The following is a 22,022-nucleotide window of genomic DNA, read 5'->3' as shown; positions in this document are numbered from 1 at the left end:
TCTGGGTTGTCAACTCGGTCATATCTGGTCTCTTGGTGTGAGAGTATGTATGAATGAGCATGCAAGAGAATGTACATGTGTACGTTGTACTGAATAGGGTACATTTTTTGAATAAGTATAGTCAAATATACGGTTAAAGAAGAGTCCGCAGGATTGCCGTGGCTTATAGGTTATAACCGCTAAACCGACCATTAGCTTAGCAGTTAACCGTTGGGGGTAAAACCGTGACCGTTTGAGCCCTAGTCTATACCCCCCTCCCCGATCACTGTATGGATCAGTATGCACAGAAGTGCTGTAGTGAGCTACCCATAATGGTCCCGAGCAGCATGAACATGGACGAATTTGGCAGACAGACAGACACACGCTCATCGCTGAGGCAACGATAGCGAACGAGCTATGTGAGACATCGCAACTTCTTGTGCTGGGATTACACTATTCAACAGCTTGCAAGGCTTATAAATTATCCACAGCGGTAGAGCCTAGAGGGGGACGAGGACATAACCGTCACAACATATACAACGACGCACAACTGTCAACAACAATTTCACAAACGAAACGAAGATCATGTCAACTCAGCTGACAACGACTGAAAGTGCTAGGCCCACATAACGTAGTGATACCGAAGTATGTAAACTTAATAAAACAAAAAAACAAAACGGCCCGTGCCATTCCAAATCAATCACTATGAAATCAAAAGAAGAAGAACGAAAACCCAGGCTAACGCATACCGTCATACGCTCACAGATCTGCAATGAATAAAACAAAACGGCCGCGACACATACAGAAGAAGAAAAATAATTCAAAATCCTTCTCTTTGCTATCGTTGAGTACCAGTACAGAAAATCTATGATGGCCAGGCCATATTCAAATAGAAACTAAACAATCGTCGCACTGCACGAGGCTTTAGCACACCGCAAGATCAAACCACCAGGTCAGTTGCACTTGGCAGTAAGAAACAGGTCCCAAGGGAGGGCAGGGCCCCTGGGAGTAGGTGAGCAGTCAATGAAAAGAATGACATTGCACGGACAGGCGTTCTCCATACCACAGGCACCGGCGAAGGTGCCAGCAATGACTGCATCCGCGCACACCGCGCACACCGCACACACACACACACACACACACACACACACACACACACACACACACACACACACACACACACACACACAAGTACTACTACCCCCCCCCCTCACATGAACAAAGTCAGTGGCGATATCAAGGTAGCATGCAGTGATGAGCCAGAGCGCCGCTGAAAGCTATTGCCATGGCGGGTGCTGAAACTATGGGTACAGTGCTGGCCACATCAAGAGCTGATCATGACGGTGCATGGCAGCATGTTCTCTCCAGCCAGCGCGCTAGAACTATAGTGATCTGTGATGAGTCGGGTGCCGACACTAAGCTAGCACTAGTTCAAGGTCAAGGTTGAATTTCAATGGGAGACTACTTCCCCTTGGCGGCTGCATACTTTTCTTGAACCGCTTGCCGGAATGCTGAGCATAAAAGCAAGCAGACAAACAAGAAACCGGATAAGAACCAGGCAGTGAGGAGTACACACAGTGCGAGAAGCGACGACAACAACAACAACATCATCTCTTATTGGCGATGGTGCCATCGTGAGAATAAAGAATTCAACAACAACAGCAAGCAGTTACCATGTGGAGTGAAATCGGCGATCCGGGTAACCAACCAACCCAATCAACCGAAGGTGCAAAGCTCCCTAGAGCGTACAACCAGGCAAGGCAAGGGTATGGAACTCCCCAGAGTGAGCAAGTGCTGATGGGCAGCTGCACCAACATGTTTCAGGATCACGTCATTCTGCATGACACAACCAGCTCTAGGCATGCATTCAAGATATGAGTTTGCCCGTGCATTACGCGGTCCGGTCAGGCGCGAGATTGACCCGTGCAATACTGTAAGACATGTTATTATAACGAGCCGCAAATTTAACGATTGTCCAAAATTCATAGGTTAACGAGAAGATATGCTAACGATCTTTCAGTATTCTGCCATATCCACACACAGCATATATGAAGCAGTACGGCCTCAACGGATCTTATTATAACGAAGAAATGTCATCCGTTAAAACGTTAGATTTGCTTCCTCGTTATATATACATGTCTTACAGTATGCGATTTTTGTCGGGTGCATTAGATCAAGAAAATCTGGCAATCCTGAGAAAAAAATCCTGACAAGAAGTTGTATTCTGCTGGGATGTACTCTTGGAGCAGTAAAGAGACCCACGTCGTCCCAGACTACCAGTCATCTCCGGTGTTAAGCAATATTTCAATGTACCGGCGTACCAGTCTACCTATATAACCTATAAAGACCGCTCTGGAGCCCCTTGGGGGAGAGGGGGACTACTTCAGATAGTTCCAGTACAATGTACATCCACAGGCTGGCACAAGAAACTAATCGAACGGGTCATCTCTCTAGGAAAGCTAGCATACGACACCCATCTGCTACACTTCTAGACGGAAAGACGTAGTAGTACTGTGGTAGATATGGTCTACTTCACCAACTCTTCCGCATTTATGATCACTGTGCATGCACAGTGCATGCACAGTAGCCTAGAATCCGATACGCACTAGGATGTTCGGATCAGTTGGGTGTTGCTGTTATCGATTTCTTTTATTGTACTTCGTGCAGCTGATATAATGTGCTCTGAAAATTTGGCTTTCTTTGCTGAAGGCAGAGGAAGCTAGCAGAGAGCAGCTGAGTATCATCATCGCCATGCCAACCTTCCGCGACCAGCGGCCGGCATCATTTCTTCGCCCAAAAACCAGCCATGCTTGCACACAGCCCACCACACACACACCACCACCACCACACACACACAGAGCTTGAAACACACCTTCTTTCTGCGACCAGAGCGCTGCAGCTTGTGGATTGAGCGGACTGTTGTTATTGGGCTCTGCAGATTGCAAAACAAGAACAGATTTTTGGTTGGAGGAAAGCAAATCAGCACACGAAGCACAGAAGCAATATAATTTCGACTAGGCCTTTCGTACCATTACTCTTCAAGTCGAATACAATGGTGATTAACAAGGTAGCAAGCAAGTCCTTAGACAGTACCCGGCACTTTGGCGGTCAGAGCATTGACAAAAATAGCACTTGAAAAATAGCGTGAGTGGCGCCAACTACACGGTGAGACAATGCATATTACCAGTATCAGACAACAGTCGGGACCACGGTACGACAATGTCAAAACAGTGACAACTTTCGCACATACTTCTTTTGCACGCACAGTTCAGGCTTCAGCTTGGCAATGTACACTGCCTCCAGCACAGCAAGGTGAGAATTGTTGCGCGCACGCGCTTGAATCGTGAAGTGAGAGTGGGTGCCATGTTTGCAGACTGCACTTAGGCAGGCTGGTGACAATGTCAGGTGACGGAGTATCGCCGAGTCCTCATTATCGTCATTGTCCGTTGGTCCATTCCTGTGGTAGCTGTGTAGTTGGCGCCACTAGCGCCACTAGCTCTTTTCAAGTGCTATTTTTGTCAATGCTCTGACTGCCAAATATGTTGTTGGCGCCACTAGCGCTATCTTTTCAAGTGCTATTTTTGTCAATGCTCTGACCGCCAAATATGTTGTTGGCGCCACTAGCGCTATTTTTCAAGTGCTATTTTTGTCAATGCTCTGACCACCAAAGTGCCGGGTACTGTCTAAGGACTTGCTTGCTACCTTGTTAATCACCATTGTATTCGACTTGAAGAGTAATGGTACGAAAGGCCTAGTCGAAATTATATGGCTTCTGTGCTTCGTGTGCAAAACAAGAACAGGACAACATAAAGTGCACGAAGAAAGAAAACCATATTAAATACCATCACCAAATTTGGTGCTGGTGGGCCATGGGTGCAATTGGGAGTGCGTTCAGTCATGCAGACCCAGAATAAGAGGGAGCTGGATCATCTTGAGCAGCCTCAAACCGCATGATGGTGATCACAGAGGACACCCCAAATGGCCGCAAACGACTGCATCACTGTATATGGGCATTCTTTGGTGGGAAACTTGAGTACTTCACATCCAGCAAATACGCGTGTCATATTTTGAAAAATAACTAAGCCACTTTAGGGCGAAAGTCAAACTGACCCAGGTATGTCAAACCCAAGGCAAGGGCAAACCGAACATGTAACATGCTCCGAGTGCATGGGTATGAGAACGGTACACAGTGCTGTTAACATGTTCAGCAGCACTGTACTGTTCGATACGTCATATCGAGCACTAGCACTGGTGCTAAAAAGCGCCTCTGGTCCGGGCCTCTGCAAAAAAGGTACCCTACTACTTGCCCCCCCCCCCCCCCACACACAAACAATTGGCAGCAACAGGCATCCAAAGGCTCGCAGACAGTCTAAGAGTTTCAATGACGGTAAATTCAAAAAACGGTGGTCGGACCAAGGGACAACCAAGCAGTTTAGATCGTATAATCATATTAGAAAAGCTGTCCCTATGCTAGAATAAGCAAGTTTCACATCACAACCAACAAACTCTGGCATTGCACACTACACATACCTCCCAGCAGACTCTGTAATGATAGCAATATCGTTCTTGTGTCGTACAGCGCTGACCACTTGTCCTGAACAAGGGAAGGAAAAGATAAGCCGATTAGAAGTTGCCATAGTCATATATGAACATGACTTCCCACACCGGGGAATAGCAGTGAGAAAACCTGCAATTTCTGGCTATCGTAAATTTATTATAGTGCGTATTAAAGCGAATAATATTGGTACACTGAGAAAAAGAACACTTCGTAGTCATCTAACTTCCGTAAATGCAATCGATCGGGAGCTACCACGTATGTGCATATACAGTCGACCTACCCGTATAACGATATTTTCGTCACACCAAGAAATATTGCTATGATAGCTCTTAGCCTGTCACCAGGAAACCTTATAATGACATAACGCTACACATAAAGACCCTATATATAGGGTTAGGACCCCTAAAGAAAGGGTTTGATCAGTCCTCACAACTGGGCACACAATACACACAGTTTCACTTGGTTTTTTTGATATTTTCACTGCATTGCCATTGATGTTAGCAGGAGCGCTCCTACGACGTGCGCGAGTGTCGCCGTATTTGCTGCTTCCGACCCACGTGTGGATCAGCTGATGCAGAAACGGCAATGGCGGGAGCGGCAGCTGCGACAGCCGCTGTTGATGCTTCGCCTTCTTCTTCAGGAGCATCCGACGCTGCTGGAACATCGACATCATCATCCTGAGTCGACACCAGGTCGCCAGGAACATTCTCATCGCCCGAGTTCGTCTCCACTAACTCAAGTTGCTCTTCCTCCATCGTGAAAAATCAAACCCTAGATATAGGGCCTAGAATTTTTTACGACAGCGCTGCACTAAAACTAACCGTACTCGAAGAAAATAGCAACACAATTTTCACGGTCTTCAGCAAGAGAACCCTTCGTACATTCTACGTATGTGGGCACAGGCGTCTAGTTGCCATAGCAGCCAAGTGGGCTCTAAAGAGAGCACAAGATAGAACGCGCGGCTGAAAACCCTATAAATAGGGTTTGATAGGCTAAGAGATAGGGGTAACTGGTTCATTTCATACACATTCGTCATAATGCATGGATTTTGTTCATTTTTTACACTCTTCATAGCATAAAAGCTGACATACATGCACATTATGCACACAGCAAGGTGCACACTACACGTACTGGTGGCCCCATTGCATTTCGTCATGTCCCAGCGACTTATCAAGTGAAGCTTGCCCTACCTGGATAGTGGGCTCTACATATTCCCTGCTAGATAGTTATAAAATGGAAAATGTCGATTGGTCAGCCGATTTTATATCGTTATAGGGGTAATATCGTTATAGCAATATTGTTATAGAGGTAAGGCATGTATAAGTCAATGGAGTGATTTGGTTTGGCAGAAAAATATCGTTATATTAGGGTAATATCGTTATAGAGGTTATCGTTATAAGGGTAGGTCGACTGTAGTACTGAACAGTGGGTTTAACGAAACTTACGAAATTAAAACGACTACGAAATATACAGTATTTGCACAAAACGAAAGTGCATACAAAACTGGATATGTACGATAAGGATACTAGAGATAGGCCTGAGTACCACACTATACCAAATCATGTCTTTTGCCCTACCGTATTTCCGCTCATATAAAGCCGGGACGTTATAAATGAACAAAAAGACCCTGGGCAAAATTGAAAGTGTACATGCACGACATGGCTGGTTCCGCGCCAGTGGTTCATGGGCTGCTGGCGTATTAAACGAACAGAGCACCAACACATACACAAACAACACCAGCACGCATCTCACCTTCAGAATGTCCAGACAGATGTTGCCGTACTGGTCAACATTGGGATGGAAACATGCCGTTTCAAATTTTACTGTTGGTGCCGAGAAGGGATAGTTGGGCGGGAACTGGAGAGATAGCTTGTATTTGAGACCTTCATATGGCTGTAACATAACATGGGAATATCGTCCAAAAAAGAAGTTGAAGCTACTTTCTGGTATCATGCCCTTAGGCACTCATCAGACACCTGTTGATAAGCAGTCACAGTGTCCTTATATGAAGCAATGTAACCTGCAAGCAGGCCTGAATGCCAAAGTAGCACACGACCCGGGCCCTGGTCTGTAACAGGCACTCAAGACTGGCGTGCAAGGCCATGACCCGCTGTGCTCAAAGTCGCAAACACATCCCAAATGATCGGTGGCACAAGTCTCCAAATTTTCAGGTTAAATATGCGGCAAATATTAATTTCGTTGATTTACAGTACATGTAATGCAGACGGGCAAAACCCGGACCTATCCCAAGGGCAATTGCAATCAGCAGCTCGGCAGCAAGACCCACATCATTTCTCTGGGTCGGTGTCAGATATTAGACACCCTTAGCAAACAACGTTATGTTGTAACGGTATTATCGTAAGGGGGAAAATACCGTGATTTGGGTTCGACCTTTAGCAAGACGCACACTATTTTTAGTACGCTGTTGCCACAAGAATGGCTTTGATTTCGCGCGGTACAACCATTTTTCATCATATACGCGATACAAGGTGAAATGCGTACGGACTATGCAATATTTGGCTAAAACACGTACCGTTGGTCACAACGATAAATCAGCCCCCATAACGTTTATACGCTGCAGCTTCAACGCTATTTGGGTGATCAAGGTACGAGTACCGTAAAAAATAGCGTTACCGTTGTTTGCTAAGGGTGTCTAATGGCTCATAGCTAATGTACTGTTGGATATAACAAGTAGAACCTTGCCAGGGAAGAGAAGAGAGAGATACGGTAAAACATGTAATTTTAGGTGCATCAAAATTTCGGTGCCAGGGACCTGCCAGGTTTCAGGTGTAATTTAGAATTAGGTGACCAGCATTCCCTTCACATACATTGTATACTCTGGTGGTGCCTTTTAGGTGTAATCTAAATTTAGGTGCTTGTTTTCACTACCGAAATCACCGAAATTAAAGTTACACCGAAAATATCGTGTTGTACAGTACGACTCCACGCCAGCACACTCACCGTTCCTGATGCTCCTGATATCGTGCCGATCCATTCGAAAAGATTGTCGCCATTGGGAAACGCCGAGATGCCTGGATTCTTGGAAGTCTGCACAAGAACAGCATGGAAACGGCAAGCGGTCAACAGCAGTGCAGCACCTTGCTGCTCACAGCCATCACGCAACAGGTCTCGCGACCCTCCACATTCCTGTCCCCACAGAATAATGTGGACAAAATCGTAAAATTATGCGCATAATTATTCGGGCGAAACGGCGAAACAGGCCATTATGCGGCAAATATGCAGGATTACGCGGTAAAATGCGGTTATTAGAGAGGTTCCGCATAACGTAATTACGTTAGTAAAAAACGTAGTCGATCTACGGAAAGTCTTACGTAAACTGCATGCGCATCTGTGTTCCGCCATACGGAGTTTTCAAATCACGTAGCTGCCCTTGGCAACTACGAAAGCGGCAGTGTACGACCAGATCGACCTGGGAAGAAAGTCATAAATTTGTACCCCAATCCACTTACGGACCAGCTACGTTATCAGAGCCCTATCTACGTACTCTCCGTAGACAACTTTCCGTAAGTGGAGTGCAAACTCGCGAATTCACGGGTTTTCCCCGCCCACTAACGTAAAGTTGCTCAACTTTACGTAGTGCGGAACCTCTCTAATATGCACGAATTCTCTGTCATTTGTACAACTTTAGCATGCAGTTTCATGCAAGTATACAACTTTGTCGTACAAACTCATGCAACGGTAAGACTTTCTAAATTGTAGTACATTTTCAACATAATGTACTATTTTCTTGTACATTCCCATGAATAACGCGGGTTTTACGCAAAATCTATCGAAAACGCGGATGACAGCCAATAACGCGGAAAATTGCGCGTCCGCGGAATCGCGGTAGCCTGTGGGGACAGACATTCAACAGACACGGCCAGAAAAGTCACCATTCCACCAGAAACCGAGCCTTCACGATTTTGACAGAACCCAGAAAATGTGCTATATCATCTATACTTATGGGTACAAGTGAGAGTATATAACCCCCAAGAGTGTGCAACTGCCTGCACAACCTCTATGCTGTGCTGCGACGGCAGAACTTCACATCACGTGACATGGTTCAAAAGGTTACACTGGCAAACAGTGCAAAGTGACCACAAGAGAGTTGTACCCAAAGCTGGGTTGCGTACAACCCTGTATCAATCATGCACAGAGTGCAAATAATGTGTACGGGTTTCATCACGTGATGTGAAGTTCTGCCGTCGCAGACCCCATAGCTGGAGTTGCACACTCTTGGGATTAAGGTTCATCACGTGATGTGAAGTTCTGCCGTCGCAGACCTCATAGCTGGAGTTGCACACTCTTGGGGTTAAAGAGTGCAAATAATGTGTACGGGTTCATCACGTGATGTGAAGTTCTGCCGTCGCAGACCCCATAGCTGGAGTTGCACACTCTTGGGGTTATGTACTCTTGGTACAAGTAACAGCACACTAGTAGCGGTAAGGCTGACAGAACTCGTCTAACCTCACCACAGGAGGAAAATGTGGCCATTTATCGCATGTCTGCAAAAAAAGATGGCTTGGCATCACTTGATATGACACAATAATAAAAACAGCTTGTATATTACTCAGAATTGAGCTCTACGCATCTGCGAGTGAACAGTTTCATTCATACAATCATGTCACGTGCATGTTGTCAGGTCGTTGCTAGCATTTGGCCAATCAGAGCAGCACCGTATCAGGGCATTATCAGACGATAATGCCCGGGTTCGGCGTACCCATGTCCGTTAGGAATGACCCCAGGCGTACTACGTACGCTGGTGCACTGCCAAATATGTACCAGGCCATGCCTTTTGGGCAATGACCTGGTACATAATTGGCAGTACTCCAGCGCACATAGAACATATGGGACCATTCCTAAGGACACCACATGCACTCGCACACACCACACAAAACGAAACTACTTACGCGCACCGTCCAAAACAATTATATTTTACTAGCAATGCGGACATAGGAGAAGTAATTTATAACAACGTGACAATAGAATGACACACAGCATGTCATTACAATGCATCACTTAATTCAAGTCAATTGAGGCGAACAAGTCAACAGGTGAACATGCATCACAAAGTTACCTATCTAGAATAGATCAGATTGTACCTCGAACTCCTACAACGTATACAGTTACATGTACACTGGCATGTAGCTACATGTAGCTACATACCAGTGTACATGGACCTCAAGTAAACTGACAGCAATGCGAACAAAATCTCAGATGTATGTGAAAAAGTATCATTGTTCTTCCGAATAACAACATTCACAATGTACTCTCAAAACTAGTCTAATTACTAGTGCCACTTGGTCAAGGATGTTTGCGTTCAACGGCAACTCCAAAGCAACAGCGAATCAGCTAACTTCCGTACCGCCCAATAGGCAACACTAACACCAAAATGCGAAGGCATATTCCTGGAACTGCAAGTAAATCTGACACAAACGTTCTATTCTACCACGGAGAAAGCTCCTTCCGATTTTGCTCGACCCTTCATTCATATGACAGCTGATTTGAACTTTCCTCCTCCCATGACCATGTTTACCTTATTTGTCTACAACTAGGCACGTGGCATGTATGAACTATAATAAACACATGGTGGGTCGTGCACCGTAGCCCGCGGCCCTTGGGGTACGGTGCACGACCTCGGGCTACGCACTAAGGCATAAATCAGCCATAATGCCCTCCGTACCATGTGTTATTATATACTTCATGTCTGTTTTTGGCTAAGACAAAGGCTCCAGGAACAGTGACGTTGGCTTTCTTCAGATATGACACATCATTCTCTTCAAATGGGTTCACTAAGCCAGGACCAATGCCATTCATAAGCATACACAGCGGAGCTGGGGGCGAAGACCTTTTATGCAGTGACGTAGCTCAGCTAACCGCCATGAAAAGGCAGACGTTTTCAAATATTCGACTGCACACCTGCCTGTACTGTGCCTGGTTGGGAGAGACGTCCAAATATGGGAGGTCCGGATAAGAGAGGGTCGGCGGTACCTCTCGTAGACTCCAGCACAGCAGCTAACATTGGCCTTCGCCTCCTCACATGGACCAGCGGTACTGCGTTCGGCGTTTAAAAATATCCTTATACGGTGCTCCCCCGTAGCAGTCAAATGATAAATTGACGGTGCTGAACATCATGCAGCATCAGGGATTTCACGGCAGTCGTGACAAGAGACACACCGCTGGTGACAAGCTCCACTGCTATGAATATCACCAGATACGCACTGCAATTGCCCAGCATGCACTGCATCGTGACAATGGACGGGGTTAGTAGCAGAATAGAAACTACTGGAAATGGTACAGAGTTGACGAGACTATGACGAGGTTATGACAAACAACAGGTGCTCCCTTTCCTTGCTGTTCTTTTGCAGGTGGACAGGACAGGGCATTGTCTGCTGAATTTTCCCCACAGACTGCTGTGAGTCGACAGTGGAGCTTCCAGAGGGAAGTACGCACCATCATCATGAGAATATAACATGTTTCCTAAGTCAATCACGCAATCGTATTTTACTATCGGAGTTCGTCTCTGCTGCCTGTCTGTCTGTATTGTACAGCCTGTCGTACATGTATCTGCAGCTACGCTATGGATACGTCATTAGATGACAATTATTGCATGCCAGTATAAATAGTTGAAAAATGCAAGCAGGCAGTCCTACAGAACAATAGTAGTGACTCGCTGCATGCTCTTGAAGTGCCAGCCACACTCACCATTAGAGTTTTTAGCTCTTGCTGGAGCCTGCAACACACACAACAACACCACGGGCAGAAGGGTCAACGAGCTAAGCCGAGATACGCACACCGCAGCCCTGGTGGCACTAACCTTTTCGTGACTGAATGACCGCTGGACGGTCCACCGGCACCTGCTACACCTTTGCCAGGAGCACTGGACGACGGGGCCCTATTCTGCGACGACATTGTCCACTTTGCACAATAGCAAGGATAATTTCGGGTTTGCTTCGTTCAGGAAAGGGATAGAGGAGAAAAATAAGCTGAAGTGAAGTTCAGATACACACAGCGAAACTAGCTGGTGTCTGGAGTAGGTGGCCTGAAAGCACGATCTGCCTTGGTTTGGAAGAACAGGCCAGAAATGGAGCTCACAAACGACACCAATGTTCTTTCACAGAACTAACTTCAACCAAGGATCAAGAAGTGCCACAAGTAGGTAACTTTAGATGAGGAGCAACACTGAAAAGTCCAACCAGTTAGCTCCGTTCACCACTGTTCACTGCTTCACTGCAACTAGTAACTGCCGATTACCTGTGCCGGTGGGATGGGAGTTTGAAATGACGTTGTATCATTTTCGGTCTTTTTGAGACACCGTCTTGCCACATTCTGCACACATCGCAGTCACGTATGCCAAAATTCGAAATTCGAACCTTTTGCCATGGAGAATGCGTTGTCATAGCGTCAGCAGGTAAGAGATGGTCGGATCGCAAAGACTATGCACTGCCGGCACTAGCGCACTTGCCTTGGCTTTGGTGGTGTGACGTGGGTGGGTCCCCAAACACTTTCAAAGTGAACTGAAAATCAGAATCAGAACAAGGAAAGCTGTACTGTGTTTTGTAGCTGCATTCCTTGGCACAATTGTGCACTGTGCACAATTGTGCTGTGCCATTTCAATTTGTAGGCTAGTTCATTCTTGTCTTGGTGGATGCTAAAATGACTGTCGTTGCGTTGCTGCAGCACTTCTAGAATCAGCATTGTCCATCTGTCCATTGCTCATCTGCAGCACAGAATCACTGTTTGTGAAACAGATAATATATTCCGAAAATGTCTTTCCTCGGCGCTCTGCGTAAGAGCCCGCTGTTCAGTGGCTTGGGTAGACGATCCTACACGCCTCCTCTCTCCGTGTCAAGTATGAACCGAAACATGCTAGGTGTACAATATGAAGTTCGTGGCGTCGTCCCGCAGCAGGCCAGGCGTATTCAGGCGGAGTTGCAGAATGTAAGACATTTCGATTCTAGCAGCAGAACACGTGATCATGTAGCTTGGTACATGTATCTCATGCGTGTGTTCATGGCCTGCATGTGTAGAAATGGTGGCAGGATTGCATCATTTCACATTGTCATTGGAGAGCTGCATGACTGTACAAAGTCGTCCATACTCAGTTTCTGGAATTTTTCATAACATTTTTGTCTGTTGTCACACTTTCTGCATGTGTTGTCAACTTTACTTGTCAGAAACAAAACATTACCACATGAGGGCCGTAGCACTGCAATTTCAGATGGTCCGGCCAAATGGCGTACTTGACCAGAAATGGACATTACTCAGTATTGACGAAATCCCCCATTTTCACGACCTGGGTTGGTCAGCCTTTTTCGAAGTAATGTCCGGCCAGACCGGGTGCATGCTACGGCCATCAATATGTAGCTCGTGTAATGTGCCACATGAGGAGGGGGGCAGTGCATGTAATGTCATGCTGTTCACCGATATGATGTGCCACTCATCTGGACCCCGCAGTACGAGTGAACATGCAACGCGAACGCATGAGTTGAGCGATGACATGGCTCACCACTTGAAGTTGCGTTTGTTGAACAGAGTTCAATGATTATGTGCCACGGTCCAGCCGTGCTCATCCGGTTCCTACACAAACTGTCGGGGTATTTGCTGGAGCGGGTTTACGGCAAATACTTGCAGTTCAGTTGAACGTGTTTTAGGTTATCCACTCCCGTTGCTTATTCGCCATGCATTGTCCATGATGTGTGTGTGTGTGTGTGTGTGTGTGTGTGTGTGTGTGTGTGTGTGTGTGTGTGTGTGTACGTGTGTGTGTGTGTACGTGTGTGTGTGTGTGTATGTGTGCATGTGTATGTATGTATTATTGTGTCCATGATGGTGCTGATTCAGGGCAGCACAGAGTACCCGTTCAAGGACATCATCTTTGCCAACATCGGGGACATGCACGCCATGGGACAGACACCGATCACATTTGCACGCCAGGTACGCTAATCACATTTCCTATCAACACGGTTTTCCTAGTGTGACACCTGACAAGCCCCATAAGTCATTGTGGAAGATTGTCTCGTAACATACTGTACAGCCACTGATCACGTACGATGAGACCTCAGCACGAGTATAGAGCACCCTGGATATAACTTAGCCGACCATGATTGCAATCTACTGTCAACCGGGAAACGTTTGCGCCCATTTTTTAGTTCGCGACTTGTAAGCGCAGGCAAACAACTTGCACCTGGAGATGTTTGCAATTCGAGTCAATTTCCTCGTTTTTTACTACAGTTCTACGTTTCGCACCGGCTTACTTTTGAGATTTCACCTCCATCGCGTGTCGAAAGTTCTTGGACTGATTGGGAGGCCAACTGTTCTTGCTTTCAAGTATGTGTGTTGTGTGTGTGTGTGTGTGTGTGTGTGTGTGTGTGTGTGTGTGTGTGTGTGTGTGTATCTGTGTGCATGGCGTGTTCTCTCTGGCAAAGGTTCTATCTCTTTGCATGTTTCCTGACCAACCTGACGGGACGTTTCCGCCGGACGTGCATGAAAGAGCAAAGAACATTCTGGATGCTTGCAGTGGGAGGAGTATAGGTAAGCATGTCACTGTCTGTATGTGTGTGTGTGTGTGTGTGTGTGTGTGTGTGTGTGTGTGTGTGTGTGTGTGCATGTGTGTGTGTGTGTGCGTGTGTGTGTCTCTCTCTCTCTCTCTCTCTCGATCGATCGATCGATTCACTAGCCACAAAAAGGCTGAATAGTGGCGGCCAATTCTTCAGCCTTGCAAGCTGTTGAATGGTGCAATCCCAGCACAAGTTGCCATGGCTTCTGCTGTAGCACAGCTATCATCGTCTCCGGCAATGGGCGTCAAAAGGTCAAACAGTGTGCAATCGCGTGTGTCTCCGAAGTCTAAATGCATTCTGTGCATGCAGAGATTCTGCGCAAATCACCTTGGTGTGTATACGTGATCATTCTGTATGGTGTTGCTTTGCAGGTTCCTACACGGACTCGGCCGGACTGGCCCTCGTCAGACAGGACGTCTGCAACTACCTGGAGAAGCGCGATGGCCGGCCGGTTGATCTGAACCGCTTGTTCCTGATCGCAGGTGCTAGTCAGGGAATCCGAGTGAGTACACTCTAACTAGTTAACTGTGTTCACTGGCTCACTGCCGCCGCGGCCGCCATCTTGCAATGGAAAACATGTCTCTTGAACTCTCTTCTTATCAGTAAAACAGAACTCCCCAGATCCGGGCAGGTTGGACCTAGCACTGACTGTAACTAGGAATTGCCCATAACTCGGAACACATATACATACCTACAGCATGCAGGTAAACACTTTTTAGTTTTGATGTCAATCAATGGCTTCTGGGGCCGTTTTCCGTTGAAGACGATGGCGGGTGTTTCAGTGAACTGCAAAAGAGAGTCGTATTTCGAGGACGCCTCTTTGGAATGTTCTATTGGCTTCTCGCCAATGCTGTCATCGTTGCTGCTGCTGTCGTCGTTGCTGCTGTTGCTCAGGTATTGCTTCAGTTCTTCATGAACGGATCCGGTCAACATCGCAAGAAGCCAGCAATCATGGTGCCGGTTCCTCAGTACCCACTCTACTCGGCTACACTGACTGAACTGGGCGCACATCGGGTAAGCTAACACCGCTCTTGTGTCTCTTGTGTCTCTTGTGTCTACTGTGTCTACTGTGTCTCTTGTGTCTCTTGTATCTACTGTGTCTACTGTGTCTCTTGTGTCTACTGTGTCTCTTGTGTCTCTTGTGTCTCTTGTATCTACTGTGTCTACTGTGTCTCTTGTGTCTACTGTGTCTCTTGTGTCTCTTGTGTCTCTTGTATCTACTGTGTCTACTGTGTCTCTTGTGTCTACTGTGTCTCTTGTGTCTACTGTGTCTACTGTGTCTACTGTAAGTCAACCAATATTCTGCGGCTATTATTTATTTTTGGCTATTTTCGTCCTGGGCATTTCAATATCGGCCTAAAATGTGTTGCGCCCGAAATTTTGTTTTGCAAGGTTCAATGTGACAGTGTATTCAGGCAGCAGCAGTACAGGCAGAAATTTTAATGCGGCCAAAATGTGTTTTAGCCCTGGGAGGCCGACATTTTTGTGGCCTTACAGTTACTGACGGCCGATGTCCATAGTGTACATTGGCTGACTGGAGATTGGATAGTGTTTCATGATGAGTGACAACTTGTCCTGCCCCAACCATAGGATTACAGTGTGCGCGCGTGTGTGTGTGTGTGTGTGTGTGTGTGCGTGTGTGTTTTCATTCTCCTGGGTGGCTACCAACAGCCAGTGCATGCCGGAGTATGTGGTGTGATGTGTGTGCGGGGAAAAAAATGAAAAAGAGCAAAAAGTAGGGATTCACTTTCTAGAAAATGCCACTTTGAATAGTTGTGTGGTGTAGACCAGGCTGAATAGTGGCGGTCAATCCTTCAGCCTTGCAAGGTGTTGAATGGAGCAGCAATCCCAACACAAGTTGCTATGGCTTCTGCTGTAGCATCGCTATCATCGCCTCCGGCGATGGGCGTCAAAGGTCAAGGACAAAGGTGTGTGTGTGTGTGCATGCATTCTCCGTCATGTGTGTGTGTGTGTGTGTGTGTGTGTGTATTCAGATTGACTATTACCTGGATGAGAGTTTAGGCTGGAAGCTGAGCGTAGACAATCTGTACCGGTTGTTGGAGGAGAACAAGGACGAGTACGAGACACTCTGCTTGGTTGTGATCAATCCTGGGAACCCTACAGGTAGGTAGCACCGACGCTGGCCTAGCATCAGTCCACCCATGCATTGGTCATACAGGCTATTGATGTGTGCTGCATATGCCAATGGGTGCATATGCATGCATCACCAATAGGTGGAGAAAATTCATGTAATTAATACTGTGAGGCCTGTCTATGCTGACCGCTCAAGGAACCTGCGAACTGTTGTCCCCCGAGTGGTCTCCTTATCCAGGGTCATTTGACTGGGAATAGTATCCCTTGATCCTGGTTTCAGTGGTCTTTTGGGACAGGTGGTCTTTTGGGACAGGTGGTCTTTTGGGACAGGTGGTCTTTTGGGACAGGTGGTCTTTTGGGACAGGTGGTCTTTTGGGACAGGTGGTCTTTTGGGACAGGTGGTCTTTTGGGACAGGTGGTCTTATAGGACAGGTGGTCTTTTGGGACAGGTGGTCTTATAGGACAGGTGGTTGCCTTATCAGGTGTTACTGTACCTGCAAAACCTCCCTTCTAATTCCTCATCCTCATGATATCTGTACATGTTCTGCCGCTGAATGGGGAGAGGTTGTCCCTTGTTCAAGTACAGTCTGCATGATCTCTGCCGCTTCGGTGTCTTGTTGCTGTGTCCACTGCTGGCATGGTGGTGACATGACAATTAAATGAGCATGTTGCTGTGTCCCCACCCTACAGGGCAAGTGCTGACTAAAGACAACATGAAGGATGTACTCCACTTCTGCCAGAAGAACAATGTTTTCCTTCTAGCCGACGAGGTGAGTTGGTGAGATCACCGGTCGAAAAGGCTTACTGCTGAGCAGTACTGGTTCGAAAAACGGTCGTCAGGTGGTCGCTAAACACAGAAGTCGCTTACACCAGGTTTTACTGTACAGTGAAACCTGGTTAGGAAAAACACTGATAAGAACACTGATAAGAACACTGATAAGAAAATTGTTTGCTTAAGAAGAACTAGTGTTCGTAACTGTATTGGATAAAACCATGTGTATTCACTGGATAAAACATATGGAAAAGAAGACCTCCCGTTATTGCGAACAAATATCATCGGTCCCTTGATGTTCGTCCTAAAGAGGTTTGACTGGAGTTGTAATGGTCCGAGTGGAGGAATGTAGAATGATTTTATTTGAAGATTCCAATGCTGCAGCATACGGTCATGGCCAAAGAATGGCTGTCCCTCTTTTGTGACATGCGTGGCTTACAACTGACTGTGTGTTGCCATCATGCAGGTCTACCAGGACAACGTGTATAACTCAGACAGGCGTTGCTACTCCTTCAAGACCATCCTCAACTCCATGGGTGATGAGTTCAAGGACTTTCAAATGGCGGCGTTTGACTCGACGTCAAAGGGCTTTCTCGGAGAGTGAGTTTACGTCTTGAACGGCGGTTTCTTGCTTGCAGTTCTTGTTTCCTTGTTGAGCTGTTTGCCTCCTGTGTGCTGTGCTGTGCTGTGCTGTGTGTGTGTGTGTGTGTGTGTGTGTGTGTGTGTATTACTGTGTGTGTGTGTGTGTGTGTATTACTGTGTGTGAGTGTGTGTACATGTGTGTGTGTGTGTGTGTGTGTGTGTGTGTGTGTGTGTGTGTGTGTGTGTGTGTGTGTGTGTGTGTGTGTGTGGTGAGTGTGGTGAGTGTAGTTGTGTGTGTGTGTGTGTGTGTACATGTGTCTGTGTGTGTGTGGTGAGTGTAGTTGTGTGTGGTGTGTTTGTCCTTTTCGTAAAGTACCACTGCCTGTTGTGTTGCTGAGCAACCACACAGCAGGAGCAAGATGTGCTGGCGAATGTTAGTGTTCGACAATTTCATCAGAGTGCTAATGAAGTTTGTGTGTGTGTGTGTGTGTGTGTGTGTGTGTGTGTGTGTGTGTGTGTGTGTGTGTGTGTGTGTAGGTGTGGTTTCCGAGGTGGCTTTATGGAAGTTGTCGGCTTTGAAGATGATTTGCTTGCTCAGCTGCGTAAGATCATGAACACGAAGCTATGCCCCGGGACGACTGGCCAGGTATGTATATTTACGATGTGTGTGTGTGTGGGGGGGGGGGGGGGTATGTGTTTGGTGATGGTGTGTGTAATTTCACCTGGAATGTTTGTGTGTTCGTGACTTCTTCAAAACCTTGAGCGACTATTTAGTATTTAGTTGAGTTTTTCACAACCACGTCGGAACACAAGCGCGTGCGCGTGAGCCAACATTGGTACTGTACGAGGCTGAGCTGTACGGGTGAGTCCGCTTACATAATCTCTGGCATTGTTTTCTGCTCACCTCAGATTGCTGTCAGCTGTGAAGTGAACCCGCCCAAGGAGGGAGATCCGTCTTATGCCGTCTTCAAGCAGGTTAGTAGCACTTTGTACAGTTGCGCTCGTTGAAATCCGACCCAGAGTGCACATGTGGCGCCCGCAACTTGCACGGCCCTTGACGCCCTGGAAGTGCCACACATACGGCTGGACGTACACATGTACAAATACAGTGATGTAATCAGAACTGGTCCAGGGCGTCAGCTTTGCACTTTGGGTTGGATTTCACAGAGCGCAACTGTAGCTTTGCAGGCGCACGGAACAGAGTACAGAGCACATGACGACTGTGAGCTATATAATTATGGTACAGACGAACACGAAAAAGAGAAATAGGTCCAGTTTGGATTTTTCCTGACTCAAAGTTTCATGCCACTGCAATCATCAGACGACTGATAATAAAAACCTAAAACTACAGTAATCGTTATGGGGTTTTGTGCATTGAGCTCTTTGCCGGCAATTGCCAAAATTTCTCCCTTTGTAATTATGGTACAGATGTACCTTGTGTATGCCTTTACTATCCTGGTGCCATATGCAGTTGGTATTACCACGAGGCAGCTCGGTTCTCCACTTCACTCATAGTTGCCGATGATGAGGGTATTTCAATGTGGGGTTTGTGTGGGTAATGTCGAACATAACAACTAAATGCTCCTCTCTCTCTCTCTCTCTCTCTCTCTCTCTCTCTCTCTCTCTCTCTCTCTCTCTCTCTCTCTCGTCTGCAGGAAAAGGACACAATTATGAATTCTCTCGTCCTGAGAGCGGAAATTGTTAGGAGTCGCCTCAATGCCGTTGAGGGAATTTCCTGTAATCCAGTTGAGGGTGCCATGTACGCTTTCCCCAACATTACTATTCCACCAAAGGCAATCAAAGAAGCTGAGGTATGTAGAGTATTGTTATCACACGCATGACTTTGTGGGGGAGGGGGTCATCAGCCTTACAAGATTAGTTCCTTGAACGAATTTGTGTGGTATTTGAAGATGACGTACATACTTACTCCGGTACCAAAACTCCGTGACTCTTGTATGCACATCCCAAGCAATTACTGTGCTGAAGAGAGTTGACTCAGTGGAACAAAAACACTTCAAGACAACAAGTGGATGTAATTCTTTGAAGTATGTATGCTTTTGTGCAAAAGCAATCGGCACTATTTGCTTCTCACTCTGCGTTACCATTGCTCTATTCCCTCAATTCTTCTTTCACCAGAGCTGAGAGGTCGATGGAAATCACAAAATGTTGTTGCTGGAGGAAGTACAGTCATGTGCCGTAGTGTCTTGTATTAAAGCCTGTCACATACTTCAAAGCCTGTTTTGAATAGAAGCCTGATTTCAAGATACACTGTCAGCACATATGCCTGGTTTTAGTGTTGACATACATAGAAATACCTGCCTCGTATAGAAGCCTGTCTCATGTAGAAGCCTGCAAAATTTCCCGCAAAAGTCATATAATTATTCTCGGCTTTTATACACGACTTTATGGAATCTGGAGCTCCATCTGCGCCTTGATCCAAGAGGGTGGTGGCGTTCCTGCGGATGCGGAAAGATGGGCATTTGGCCGAGTCTCACGCAAACCGTGATTTTTTTTACGTTATCTGTCTATGAAGTGTTCTGTTACAACAAGACAGCTGGCAACACATTGGTGATGTCTGACCTGGTGTTCTTCTTGTTCTCCTGCACAGTCTCGTGACTTATCTGCCGATACATTCTACTGTCTGGAGCTACTGAACGAGACCGGCGTGTGTGTGGTGCCTGGCTGTGGCTTCAATCAAGCGCCGGGCACGTATCACTTCAGGTACGTGTACAGTTGTGGAAAACATGCACCTGCGGCGTGTGTCACTCTGTTGCGTTGTGTAGGCGTCATCACTGTGCATCGTAACGATTCGTTGTTTGCATGCACCGTCATCACATGTACATGTACCTACTTCTGAAATGTTTTTCACCGATTTGTCATTTTAAATTATTAATCAAGCACGCATGCACGCGCACACAATTCTTCTTCGAACTTCTTTGCCGTTGTGTTGATGATGATTTCCTTTGCTGGCTTACACGTCAGTACTAGAATACTCTTTTCGGCAAGTCCTGATTTTGGCAGCTCACCCTTCACGTTTGGTCTTCATGTATTTCTGTGTCACAGGACTACCATTCTACCACCGGAAGATCTTCTAACGGACATGATGGATAGGATTGAGAGGTTCCACAACAGCTTCACACAGAGGTATAGCTAATACTTGACGACGTACAATGTACTAGTATCACACCGTTTGTCCACGCTACACACCACCATTACCACGCCAGAGGATGCCCTCTAACACACACACACATACGCGCGCGCACACACACACACACACATAATCACGCACGCGCACACATAATCACGTTCGTCCATGTCACGCATCGGCAGTGAATAGGCGCTCTGGTAGCAGGCTTACTTACCAACACAGGTCCCATCTTGAATGGATCCCACGTCGCCTACAGTGGCCCTACGCACTCAATAGACGCCACCACCATCCATCAGGTCATTCTCCTGTTTATATTCTGTGTTGTCGCTGATTCTGGCCGGCAGTTTCTGAACTAGTTTCGACGCTGTGCCCCTTGGCCAAGTGCCTAGAGCTAAATGCCCTAGCTGTCAGTGCACTGCAGTCTATATAAGGACATCTCTAAATGTACATATCCTCACCTAGTAACCATGGTAACATCCCCCCCCCCCCCCCCGATCCCATGATAAACCGCAAACAGAGTGGGGGCTAATTCTAATTCCATTATCAGTTATATTTTTAGCGCTTTACTCTTTGCCCGTGGTGCAAAATTAGCGTGGATAGTTGTGACACTTATTTATTCTTCTTGTCGTGTGCAAAGCACTCACAAAGTCAAACAGCAGACGATCGACAAAGCTCTGTTGCGTTGAGACTGGACGCTACTATGGATTCGTATTTTGTTGAGCTGGCTGGCTGGCTTATTCCTATCTCTGATCTCTGCCTCAGCTCTCTTATTTTATGTGTTCTGTCTTCTTTTCGGGAAAAAAACTTGTTGCAGTAACTAGTCTAGTGTTTTAGTTTTGTTCTTAGTCCGTACTCTATTAAACCAATTTCTTTGCGGTGTGTAATATTTCAACTGCCCAACCCTGGTCTATCCACTCAACTCTGTTGAGATTATCACAATAATAATGGTCATGTTACTGAGAGAGAGAGAGAGAGACGTCCATAAGATGATGATACAACAATGAAGATGAGAACTTGTCTGGCCGTGTGTGTGTGTGTGTGTGTGTGTGTGTGTGTGTGTGTGTGTGTGTGTGTGTGTGTGTGTGTGTGTGTGTGTATGGGCCAAGAGTGTCGCTGCAGTGATCGATTGTGAAAGAGAGCACCTCACTGGTCTCCCGGCAGGCAGGGGTGCCTACGCACGCACACACACACACACACACACACACACACACACACACACACACACACACACACACACACACACACACACTTGTACTTGTTGCTCACTGCCAAAACTGGTCACGTGGGTCTCCCCGGTAGAGGGGAGAGAGACTCAAAAGGAATCTTGGAAAG

General features: G+C 46.6%; 2 protein-coding genes across 2 annotated transcripts; one reads left to right on the top strand and one right to left on the bottom strand.

Annotated features, from left to right (window-relative positions):
* Positions 1 to 526: 526 nt before the first annotated feature.
* LOC135817188 (probable ubiquitin-conjugating enzyme E2 C) lies at positions 527 to 11,758 on the bottom strand. The gene is made up of 7 exons (XM_065330318.1): positions 11,355 to 11,758; positions 11,243 to 11,270; positions 7,499 to 7,585; positions 6,290 to 6,430; positions 4,510 to 4,573; positions 2,852 to 2,911; positions 527 to 1,490 (listed from the first exon to the last, which is right to left on the bottom strand). Exons 1-7 carry the CDS (start codon positions 11,447 to 11,449, stop codon positions 1,441 to 1,443), a joined length of 525 nt encoding a protein of 174 aa, XP_065186390.1. The 5' UTR covers positions 11,450 to 11,758; the 3' UTR covers positions 527 to 1,440.
* Positions 11,759 to 12,059: 301 nt separating this feature from the next.
* LOC135817187 (alanine aminotransferase 2-like) lies at positions 12,060 to 21,709 on the top strand. Its single transcript, XM_065330317.1, has 13 exons — positions 12,060 to 12,478; positions 13,379 to 13,471; positions 13,963 to 14,068; positions 14,466 to 14,596; positions 14,989 to 15,108; positions 16,089 to 16,218; positions 16,879 to 16,958; positions 17,427 to 17,560; positions 18,080 to 18,188; positions 18,452 to 18,517; positions 19,198 to 19,353; positions 20,151 to 20,263; positions 20,606 to 21,709. Exons 1-13 carry the CDS (start codon positions 12,305 to 12,307, stop codon positions 20,694 to 20,696), a joined length of 1,503 nt encoding a protein of 500 aa, XP_065186389.1. The 5' UTR covers positions 12,060 to 12,304; the 3' UTR covers positions 20,697 to 21,709.
* The last annotated feature ends 313 nt before the right edge of the window (positions 21,710 to 22,022 follow it).

Source organism: Sycon ciliatum, chromosome 5 (genome assembly GCF_964019385.1).
Source record: "Sycon ciliatum chromosome 5, ocSycCili1.1, whole genome shotgun sequence".
NCBI lineage: Eukaryota > Metazoa > Porifera > Calcarea > Leucosolenida > Sycettidae > Sycon > Sycon ciliatum.
This window is presented reverse-complemented; position numbering and strand designations above follow the sequence as displayed.

Coding starts and splice junctions, on each gene's coding strand:
- LOC135817188 (XM_065330318.1), bottom strand. CDS start 11,449: ATGTCGTCGCAGAATAGGGCCCCGTCGTCCAGTGCTCCTGGCAAAGGT. Junction 6,431..7,498: donor TATCAGGAGCATCAGGAACG/GTGAGTGTGCTG, acceptor GTTATGTTACAG/CCATATGAAGGTCTCAAATA. Junction 2,912..4,509: donor ATTACAGAGTCTGCTGGGAG/GTATGTGTAGTG, acceptor TGCAATCTGCAG/AGCCCAATAACAACAGTCCG.
- LOC135817187 (XM_065330317.1), top strand. CDS start 12,305: ATGTCTTTCCTCGGCGCTCTGCGTAAGAGCCCGCTGTTCAGTGGCTTG. Junction 14,597..14,988: donor GTGCTAGTCAGGGAATCCGA/GTGAGTACACTC, acceptor GCTGTTGCTCAG/GTATTGCTTCAGTTCTTCAT. Junction 17,561..18,079: donor TCAAAGGGCTTTCTCGGAGA/GTGAGTTTACGT, acceptor GTGTGTGTGTAG/GTGTGGTTTCCGAGGTGGCT.